The sequence below is a fragment of the Lineus longissimus genome, chromosome 9, assembly GCF_910592395.1.
Source record: "Lineus longissimus chromosome 9, tnLinLong1.2, whole genome shotgun sequence".
Taxonomy (NCBI): domain Eukaryota; kingdom Metazoa; phylum Nemertea; class Pilidiophora; order Heteronemertea; family Lineidae; genus Lineus; species Lineus longissimus.
This window is the reverse complement of record NC_088316.1, coordinates 17,034,171-17,045,238: the sequence shown is the minus strand read 5'-3', so window position 1 is coordinate 17,045,238 and position 11,068 is coordinate 17,034,171. Positions and strand designations below refer to the sequence as shown.

General features: G+C 43.6%; 1 protein-coding gene across 7 annotated transcripts; it reads left to right on the top strand.

Annotated features, from left to right (window-relative positions):
- The first annotated feature begins 2,685 nt into the window (after positions 1-2,685).
- LOC135493680 (uncharacterized) lies at positions 2,686-10,975 on the top strand. Of its 7 annotated transcripts, none has more exons than XM_064781184.1 (4): positions 2,686-3,088; positions 3,961-4,182; positions 6,259-6,446; positions 7,526-10,975. In XM_064781184.1, the coding sequence occupies exons 3-4, from the start codon at positions 6,377-6,379 to the stop codon at positions 10,459-10,461; spliced, it is 3,006 nt and encodes a 1,001-aa protein (XP_064637254.1). In that variant the 5' UTR covers positions 2,686-3,088; positions 3,961-4,182; positions 6,259-6,376; the 3' UTR covers positions 10,462-10,975. The 7 variants fall into 7 exon arrangements, with proteins under 7 accessions (XP_064637254.1, XP_064637252.1, XP_064637250.1 ...); XM_064781182.1 differs by having other exon boundaries at positions 3,797-4,182; XM_064781180.1 differs by having other exon boundaries at positions 3,607-4,182.
- The last annotated feature ends 93 nt before the right edge of the window (positions 10,976-11,068 follow it).

The following is an 11,068-nucleotide window of genomic DNA, read 5'->3' as shown; positions in this document are numbered from 1 at the left end:
CAGCCACAACCAGACATAATCGAACCTGCTGGCTGCCCTATCGTCTTGCCAGCATGGTGAGAGAGATGATCATGTCACCACCTGACCAATCAGATTGGAGACAGTCAGAACCAGATTGAAGGGGACCTAGCTGCCCCACTGTTGCCAACACGTCATGGATGTGACTCGTCTCTCCGAGAGATGAAATGACTACAACCAGACTGAGTTGGACCCCCTGGCTTCCCAATCGTTTTGCCAGCACGGTTAGGGAAATGAAAATGACTTGAGACGGTCAGAACCAGGTTGAATGGAACATATAGCTGCTCCACGGTGAGAGAGCTGAGACAGGCACAACCAGACAGAATCAGACCTGGCTGCTCTATCATTCTGCCATTGTTACACGATAGATTGATGAAATAAAGTCATACCTGGCTGCTCACTGTCCTGTTGGCTCCAACGTCTTTTGTACATGGTGAGAGACTGTATCATTTGTCCTATGTTGACATGTATCACATACGTTGGAAGATAACAGCTAATGGGCCCTGTCTCATCGTGTTGCCGAAAAGGTGAGAGAGACCGGATGGCGACACTCGAACTGAGTCGGACATGCTTGCTGTACCCAATGTTTTGCCAACACGATATTAAGAGAGATGAGAATGCAACAATGAGATATAATCAGAAATGAGACAGGCAGTCAAGGAGCGAGATGAGGCAGTCGCAGCCAGAGTGAATCCTAGCAGCTTTTACGAGTTGCAAACACGGTAGTGAGATGCGACAGTCACAAACAGGCCGAATTGGGACTGAGACAATCACAACTACAACTAGGGACGTGACTTCCCATCGCCTTACAGCGAATCGGTTCCGCCTGCCCAACTGTCTTGCTAATACGATAAGAGAGATGAGCAAGTCCCAGCCATACCTAATTGAACCTGGAAACGCCATTGTGTTGCCGACATTGTGAGGGAGAAGAGACAGTCACAACGGACCTTATCAGACTTGGTAGCTCCAACGTTTTGTCACAACGGTGGGAGAGATAAGAGCTCCACCCTGTCGCCGACATGGTGAGAGAAATGAGACAATCAGAACTAGACCAATTCGGACCTGGATGAACACTCGACCGTCCTGCAACAACACAGAACGACTTGCTGCCCCATCGTCTTGCCAACTTGGTAAGAGAGTTAAGAAAGTCACAACTCAACGTGTCTCTCCATATCTTTTATACCCTTGTAAACGCGTTTGGCAGCTGTCATAAAATGTTTACTCCGTGAGACAAAGAATAAATGCCTCAAAGCCAACGGTTATCTCCTTGATTATCAAAATGGTTATCAAGGAACCAATCTTAGACTAAATTACTTTTGATTTCATTGATGAATCTAAAAAAATTAAAAATTAAATCAAGACAATTCATTGTTACAAAAAACGAGGGCATTGTTACAAAACTTGGAGATAATAAACGATGGATAATGATGATGATATTGAATGACAAATTCAATAATATTTCGTTGATGGAGACCTTGGCCACTTATCCATTCAGGGATATGGCATTTTATGTCACAATGACAGATACTTTACCAAGTATTTATATCTATTACACCACAAATGGGTTATTAGGACAAATCAAAATCGCGATTACCGGGTGTGATTAATGGCACATCCGTTCATGATGAGTACTTATGGCACTACATATCTGCAACATTCCCAGCATAAAATCAGCTGCTGTTTAAAGTGGTCTTATCCGTGCCTGGTTGTGACTTTGTCCCCGTTAGAACAACTTGAGACGAATGGACTTTTTCCATGAGCAACTCAGTCTTGATAAGTATACATGGAAGGTTAATCAGTTTCTCCCAGATAAGTCCCATGAATCATGATCAAAAATTCATGTTCTCCCTGTGACTCGGTTTTTCTGATATGTCTCGTGGTACAACACACTCGTCTGGTCATTAAACGTAAACGAGACCTAATTAGGTATGATTCGAAAATGATTGTGATTTTAGGACAGGAATGTTGTTTATCAATCGCCCCAGGTTCCTATTTTCGCTTTCATAGTGGACAGACCTTGGGCCAATTTGTATGCGGGACGATAATGTACAAAGTAAATACATGTACTGTAAATATACTGTCGCAATCGACGGGACATTTTGACGCCATGGCCATGGGCATAACAGACAGTGTGGATCATTGATTGCAGATTTTGGAAGCTGTCCGTTAGTATCACATGTCCTTTTTTGTGATACAGCTTAATCGGTCTCGTCCCTCCCTCTAACCACTTCAGCTAGCGGTTTCTGGGGAAGAGCGACTATAGGATTACGAATAATAAAATGTCTCGGGAGTCTCCTGGTATGAAAAATTTTAAACTGCTGTATGACTCAAAACTGTCGACATACACCAATGACTTGACAACTCTTTTATAACGTTTTCAAACTATCAGCAATTTGATAAGCATAGAGGTGAGATATTGACCTAAAACAAACTTTCCAAGTGTTGGTCAACATGACGCATAGCCCGGCGGGAAAAGGAGCATATAGCAGCACATATAGAACGATGTCGAGTGATATTGATGGTAACCTGATTGATATGGCGACTAAAATGAAGAAAAATCTGTCTGGGGAGGACAGGAAGGGTGGAGACAACATGAGGTCTAAAACTATAGTTCGTCTTTGCTCGCCTCCCTTTGTTTTTGAAGTCTCCTCTTGGTCTCGGACGGGGGATGGGGATCAGTCGGCCAGGGATATGCTTGAGTCACAAAATTAAGTTGCTGAAAGTTGTGAATGGAGCCCAGAGCTTTGCCGTTACTTCTTAAAGCGCCCCGCGCAAAAGACCGATTGCGATTTGTGACTTGCGGTGGAATCATGCCAACAAGACGACTGTTATGTTGTTGGATTGCAGCCGCGGATTGCTTGTATTCAGGATATCGTCGATCAAATGTGCTAGAGAAGTATAGTGGCCTATTTATGGAGAAAATTACTTTAAATTAATATAACAGCACCCTACTCATTTTCACTTAGCATAGCTGAGGGCATACACGTTCTGAGAGACCTTCATTCGGCAAGATATTGATGTTAATGGACGACAACGAGGATGTGACAGAACTCAGCTGCAGTAGACGCAGGTGAGAAATCCGTTGTAAGGGAACTGATACTGGATGATTTGAGTGGCGGCGAAATCGTTTTTTGGTCGGGCGCAATACTTCATGCTTCTTTCACATGATTCAGTTCGTGAACTGGGACGTGTAATCAGTTGATTCTGATCTTTCTTTGATCGCGGTTGTCCAGCTCTGTTCTCCGTGTTGCTGATGGTAGGTCCCGGATTGATTCCAGCTGTGAAAGAGTTGGTGATGGTAGGTCCCTTGATTAGTGGTGTGAAAGTGTTGCTGATGGTAGCCTAGGTCCCTTGATTGCAAATGTGAAAGTGTAGCTGATGAAAGGTTCCTTGATTAGTGGTGTGAAAGTGTTGCTGATGGTAGCCTAGGTCCCTTGATTGCAAATGTGAAAGTGTAGCTGATGAAAGGTTCCTTCGGATGGCTGGTGTGAAAGTTTTGCTGAAGATTGGATGTTGTTTCGCCAAACCAGCTTTTTAGCCTACATTTTCACCTCCACGAGAATGTATCTCTTATTTCCTATTGCGCAGAAGAAAACGCAGTCGGCTACATTCGGTCTGCTGAATGCGTCGTGTTGTGTATGCTTCAGGCGCGGGAAGAGCATTGTGTTCTGTGCGGGCGATATTTCCTTTAATGCGAATAAGCAATACGCAGAGGTTAGAAGTTCGTTGTAACGGAGACGAAGATAGCTACTCTGAGTTGTAAATGGACTATTTTTAGATCACATAATCTCAACGGAAAAGAGGAATTTGCTAGTTTTACACTATACCAGAAACCACAGCTGGGTGATCTAAGTGCTGTTCAATTAATTGCTGACCCATTTACAGATACCAATTTTCATTTTTGGCTTCATCAAGGGCATCTTTCGATTCATTCTGATGTAGCTTAATGATGCCATTCAGCCTTATTTCGAATGAAGTCAATGCTTCTGGCTGGACAATTAGACACGGGTTTCCGGAATGATCGGATCGAATTTGATAGGTCAAAATTGGAAAGACTAATTTCTCAAAGAATCGAAGGAAGGCGATGGAACGTGGTACCAACTGTGGACTGAAGAAACGGACGGTCAGCACGGGATGGCGTGGTAAAGAGAGAAGAGTTGTCAGGTATGAACTGCGAAGTCCTGTACTCTGCATGATCTGCACTGTCGTAAGTGCCTTCTTTGCAAAACCAACCAGTGCTTTATCGTCGTTTGACACATGGCTATGATGTTCCTCGGTCGTCGTGGGGCGGGCCAAGGCCGGTCTACGTTAGGCTAAGCCATGTTTGCTGTGCAAAGTTGGTGTTTTTTCTATCGCTATGAGAGAAATACGGCCTGCCTACTACTTTGTTGATGTGACTATACAAAAAAGCTGTACTTTTTGGATATCTTATGAGTCGGCCGTTGTACCGCAGTTGTTGTTGCGAGAGTAGTACTTTCTGGATGTTTGCAGTGAAAGTTATACATGTACTGTCTTTCTGGTTGTTGTTGTTGTTGTCGTCGTCGTCGTCGTCGTCGTCGTCGTCGTGACAGTTGTACTTTCTGGATGTAGTTGTTGTGACAGTTGTACATATGCTTTCTAAATGTAGTTTTATGACAGTTATACTCGCTGAATGTTGTTGTGTGACCGTTGTACTTGCTCTTCGTTTGCAGTCAGGAGGTCGCCAAAGGAGGTAGCGCACCAAATTTCTGATAAATCATGGTGTATTTTCCTTCTGAGATTTATTTATTCATCTGTGGCTGGTAGGCTGTACAAAATGTATTAACTTTTACTTTTATAGTTTTTCTTGGAGTATAAACATCCGTACCGTGTTGATATCAGATAAAACGCTGGTAGTATTGGGGATAACCTCATGATAATCAAAGAGTTACATAGAAGTTCTTTGGCAAAAATTATGCTACATGATAGCATGTTAACCTCATGGCGTAACCCGTCGCCAATCTGCCTGCAAACAGAATTAAAGATTATGATTAATTTTGGTTAGGCCCACTTTCGTCAGAATAAATAGTTTTCTGAGGTCCCAGGAAACTGGGAAAAGAAGTAACGAACTTTCGAATAAGTAGCCATCGCTATTCTTAGTTCGATCATGTCCAATATGAATACAGTGGCAGTATTACTGGTCTTGATCTCTGGATACTGACCGACAAGTTTGTGTTTTTCTTTCACAAACTCTGTGCAAAGAGAGTAAAGAGAGGCCCTAAGAAGGTAGTTTTTTTTCGAAACCATTGCTCTCCCAGCAAATTTCTGGTGGGAATAGCATTTTGGAACGTACTACGGCTTGAGATCAAGAGTGTAATAACTAATTACGAGAGAACCACCTATCTTCATTTATATATACAAAGGCTAGAAATCATTGCTGTTTATCAGATATAAGTAATGATTTACCTGACCAGGGATCCAGAGATTCCTCGTCTGGCATAACTTGCTACTTATTGGTAATCAGGGATAGTTAACATTTGTTAGGCCTAAAAGCCACCGATTCCAGTTCGCAATTTCACAATAAACTCAGGTTTCCTGAAGTTGTTCTATTTCCCAAGCGCGTACACTTTTTTTAGTTGATAAACCAATATTCCCATGCCGATCTACCGGCGTTGTGCGAATGTCCTTACTGAAAGGAGGAAACTTTAGGACTGATGTTCACCGCCGGTAATTCGCCATGCCATATACCATGATTGTAGGATTCGTGCTTTTTTGTAATGCTAATCTGCTACTCCAACATTTCTGTTTTAAGCGGCCATGCTTCTTTTTTGGTATAAACGACTGCTCCTGATTTATGACAAGTATAATTTCCCTTGCCCAGCCTTCTTGGTTATCAAAATGCACAGGCCAAGAATTACATGTATAGGCATACATGTATCATGGGTGAATATGATAGAAATTCTGCTTATCAAAGTGATTATGCATGACATAACTATATACGGGCATTATTTCCACTTTCTAGATATATACATATCTGTCTTGAAAAATGTATAGGCATATACATGGAATTCTGTTAAGAAAAATGTGAATCTGTTACGAAAGAGGTGGTGATTTTGTTGCGAAAGTTGGTCATCATTTCATGGAAGTGGCGATTCTGACAAAAATTGTGATTCTAAGTGCGAGTCCAGTATATGCATGTACAATGCACAAGAATGGCGTACCTCTCTAACGCACAACACTGGCCGAATATTTCCTTACATTGAGTGTTGTTTGTTCTTTCAGTCTGGTAAACATTTGTACAGCGTGAAAGTCAGCTACATGTATATACTGGTTCCTATCGGTGAAGAGTTCAATGGTTAATCGAGGCAAACTATACTTGGTGATACTCTGACATGACAAGATGATAGCAGTGATGAGCGCCAAGGGGAATGAGCAAATGGAGGCCACATTGGTGGGCTTATGTATCTTAGGTGAGTATAAAACTATAGGTCCCCGCAACTGGAAAAGAACGTCAGATGGCATTCACCTCTTGTTCACCGGACATCTTACTCAAAGACTCCCTTGTGATTGGATCAAATCAGAAGACATAACCGATGAAGCAGGATTGAGGGATTCTGATTTGCCAGTTTTATGTTTAGTTTTCAAGCATTGATCAGTTTAGTTGGCAAGGCAAGTACACTGATGACCGTAAGCACATCATCAAGATAACGGTAGAAGCTAAAGGCCTCATCAGCTTGAGGCATGTTTTAGCTTAGACAGCTTTATATCCGCATGCCCGTTTATCTCCTCGAGTATCTCCCCGAGATTACCATAGGGTTTAGATTCCCCTCAATCTCGCCAGTCTTTGATATGTATAAGCAACACCAGATCCCAGCCATCTCTGGCTAAACTTGGAGATCTGCCGTGATGTAATCCATTATTATCGTGGAAGGCGGGCCGATAACTTCATCAGGAAGTGTTCATCAGGAAGCTAAACCATCCATTTCAGCAAGTAGGCCAATGGAAATGTCTCCGTTTCCTCTCATTGTTCAGGTTCGCTCGCATGTTCTGATGCCTATCATATTCATTCCTCATCACTTCATCCCTCATCACTTCATCCCATCCTTCTTTCTTTCCTGCCATTCTTCAATTACTCCAGCTGGGCTGCACTCAAGGTAATTGCCGAGGGTTGTACATTTCTCGGAGATAAGTACCTTTGTAAACAAGAAACTTTTCAAGCATTTCTGGTAAACATTATTCAGGCCCGGGTATGCACATGCTATACATGGTCGCCTTCACCCACGGAAATACTGTTCAGGATCCTTGAAACAATCATTTACTGCAAAAAATAGTAACTTTACTAGAAAGAAATTACATGTCCAGTAGATCTATCTGAAAATAAGGAAATAGGAGCGAGTTGCCCTGGTCAACAGAGACAAAACGGGCGTATTAGTTTTGTCTTGGCGGGACATCATGGCATCACATGGCTTATGGTCACATGATATAGAATTACATGTACATGTATATATCTTGGAGGCTGTATCTTGATCATAATTTTAATTTCCTCCAGGGTTCCTTACCAGTTGTACCGGCCTCCGGAAAGTACTAGACAACGGAACGGACGCCCAGGGACCCACTGAACACCCTCTTCTCATTCCCATCACGCTGCCAGTCATAAAGATACCAGACCTTATACCGATAGAGGGTGCTAGGGAAAACGTACAAGATGGCGGCAATCAGCTTCCTTTCGATCCGATCGCATCGGAGTTTTCGGTCAAAGGCGAGGTTTACATTCCTTTTGGAAGCAAGGAAAATATACGAATGTGTCCTCGGCAGGTTTGCGGGGAGTCCAGCCGATGTGGGAACCCGCACACTGACGGTTTCGCACAATGCTATTGCGATTCATTCTGTGAAATATTCAATGATTGTTGTTACAATTACGAAGGTTGTGCAAAATCAAAGAAATTGGCAACAAAACTTGCAGCGGTTTTGAGATCCAAGGAACATTATTTACGCTGCTCGTTAAAGACAGATACGGTTCTTGTTTCCCGCTGTCCGGACGGAAGTGACGATTATTTTGCACGTGCGTGTCACTACAACGATGACTCGACGATCTACCGTGCAGCCCCCGTCACTGTGGCAAGTATCCCGTATAAGAACGTCTACTGTGCCCAGTGTTTCGGGAAAACCTTATCAAAAACCATATTCTGGAGCAGTGACAACAACGACTTGGATATCAACATCCAGAACGAAATCGCGTCATTTTTGAATGCAAAAGCAAAACGAGAATTTAACAGATTCTTTCCACCTGCTGGTGATCAATTCCTACGGATGTGCGATCCGAGTTATGATTATAAGCAAATTTCACACCAGTATTTCGGTTCATCGAATGTCATCTCCACATGTGCAGAACCTTTAAGGAACTCCATCCAGGGTTTTGAGGAATTTAAGAGGAAGTGTAACTTGTATAACGCGGACGTGTTTTCTCTTCAGGAGAAGGGCCATCTCCCTCTGCGCTTCAAGAACGTCTACTGTCTCCTCTGTAACGGGCTCAGTGACGAAAGTGTTGCGTGCCCTTTCATCGGACACACCGCGTTGTTTCATTTGCCAGGCGCGATGATGCCGCCCGATTCGGACGTTGCGATGCGGAAAGGCCCAAACTTTCGTGACTTATTCCATCTTGACCATGATGGTGAAGGACGTGTCAAGGGTTGTCCGGAGGGAATGGTGTATGACACATTGTCGAAGGAGTGTCAGACACCGCGGCGTTGTGACGTCACGCATACAGAATGGCGCGGGGAGTGTATTCGCAACCCTTTTGACGAAGCATTTGCAAACCCAATACACGGTGGCCATGACGTCTTCACTGTCGAGATGAAGTACACTTTTACTGCGCCGCTTGTGCTTATCTTTGCGGATGATGATAGATTTGGAAACGACTGGAGTAAGTTGATGTTGAAAGCCGTCGCGAGGACATTGGAGGTGTTGGAAAGTGATATCGTTGATTTAAAAGCGACTTTAAAACCTGTGAATGTTAAAACTAAGGAGTTGTTGGGCGGAGAGGAGGTTACGTATGGAAGTGGTACAGAGGTTATGACGTCTTTCTTCTGTAGGAAGAATAAAGACAGTCACATTGGCAATTTGGCAATGAAAATAAACGAAACTGCGCGTGCGTCAGTTTGGTCGGGCATGACCTTTAATATCACAAATTTAAATGTTACGCGGCCTCTGAAGTGCGCCGAGGGTGACCTCATTGATATCCGCGAGGACATGGAATTGGTGGACTTTCTGTCCTCGTGGGTGTTCCCCAAGGAGGCGGAGACATTACGGCCCTTAGAAACAATCAACGAAAAAGACCAGCTATATTTCAGCGTGTGCGATGTCCATTCAGAGAAATTCAAAGGATGTAAAATTTTGAATTTTAGCCGGGATGACTTTGAGGCAAACACGACTTCTACTGGTCTCATCTTCGTTGGTTCTGGAGACGAACTGTCGGTAGACTCGTACACGGTCATTGGCGACACTGTCTTCGTCTGCCATCGGGAAGCCCGTTTGTACGCGCATACGGATTCTGTTAGCGTAATTCTAACCATCGTAGGTCTTTCATTGTCTATACTATTCCTCATATACATTCTCGTAACCTATGCTATTTTCCCAAAACTGCGTACACTCCCAGGAACGATGTTGATGAATTTATGCGCCATCTTGCTTTTTGCACAACTTCTATTCGTGACATCAACGCTTCCCAGTTCAATCGCTGGTGTCTGCTATGCATTTTCAGTCATTCATCATTATGCTTGGCTGTCTACATTCTTTTGGATGAACGCAATTGCAATAAATCTAGTGCGGACTTTCACAGTTGCGATGACCTCTATGAGTCGGTCAAGCCCGCGAAAGTCACTGATAAAGTTCTGCGTGTACGCCTACGGTGTCCCCGGAGTCATCGCCTTGATCTGTGTGGTGCTGGATACCACCGGTGGTGGCGCTATCGGTTACGGCATCATGGACGGCTCCGGGACATCCTGCTGGATCTCCGAGAGAGACGGCCTACTTTACGCTTTCTTTATCCCCGTCGCGACAATCGTAACAGTGAATATTGGTCTCTTCGTAGCCACGGCAATCTCGATAGTCCGGACAAAAAAAATAACTAAAAATGCAACAGAACAGGGTGCGAGCAAGATGGATTTTCTTCTTTACGCAAAAATCTCCACTCTTATTGGGTTTACATGGATTTTAGGTTTCATTGGAGCTCTGACAAATGCCACTGCCATCTGGTATTGTTTTATCATATTCAACACTTTGAGTGGCGTTTTTCTCGCTCTCGGGTTTGCCTTTAATAAGCGCATCTTCAAGATGTGGCGCTCAACGATCACTGAAGTGTCAGTCACAACATCCGGGACCAGGAGTACCTCTCTCAACCGGAAGGATACAACCTTCACCTCGACAGGCTCAGCCAATGGAAAGGGCGATTACAAGCGGGCCAATACTACAGATTCTGAAGTTTGATCAGAATGTTACGGATATTTTCATTGTTTAGTACAATCGACCAGTCAGTCATACAGTCACGAAAAACTGCCGTGGGACTGACTATGTAAATACAGTGAACTTGGCGGCCGTGCGTCACAGACTACACAGTTTTGTAACTCAGACTTCACAGTCTTGTAAGACTGTACAGTTTTGTAACACTTCGTCGCCCCGTATGACTGCCACATGTTCTGAAAACAAGTACGATGCCCGCAATACCATAAGACCGGTCAGTGGGATATTGCCGGTGTAGAAGTTTAAAATGTCCTAGGATAAAATGTCCGGGAACAAAGGATTCTATTATGCGCTTCAATCTCTGAGCTATTGACGGTCAGGGTCTCTATAGAACCATATTGCAGAATACAATAGGGGCGGACACTTTTTCCAGGGGGACACTTTTTACTTTTACACCGGAATACGTCGGTGCGTCAGTTGTTGCGCGACTAGGTGATACAGGTCATAAAATATGCATGGGATACTTGTGTTGATAAGTGAATAAACTGTATCGAAGTAAAAAGAAGTTCCTCTTGCCTTTCTTGATGACAACAAATCAGTGCCAGGAAGCGCTCACCCGGGATTTCTTCTGTAT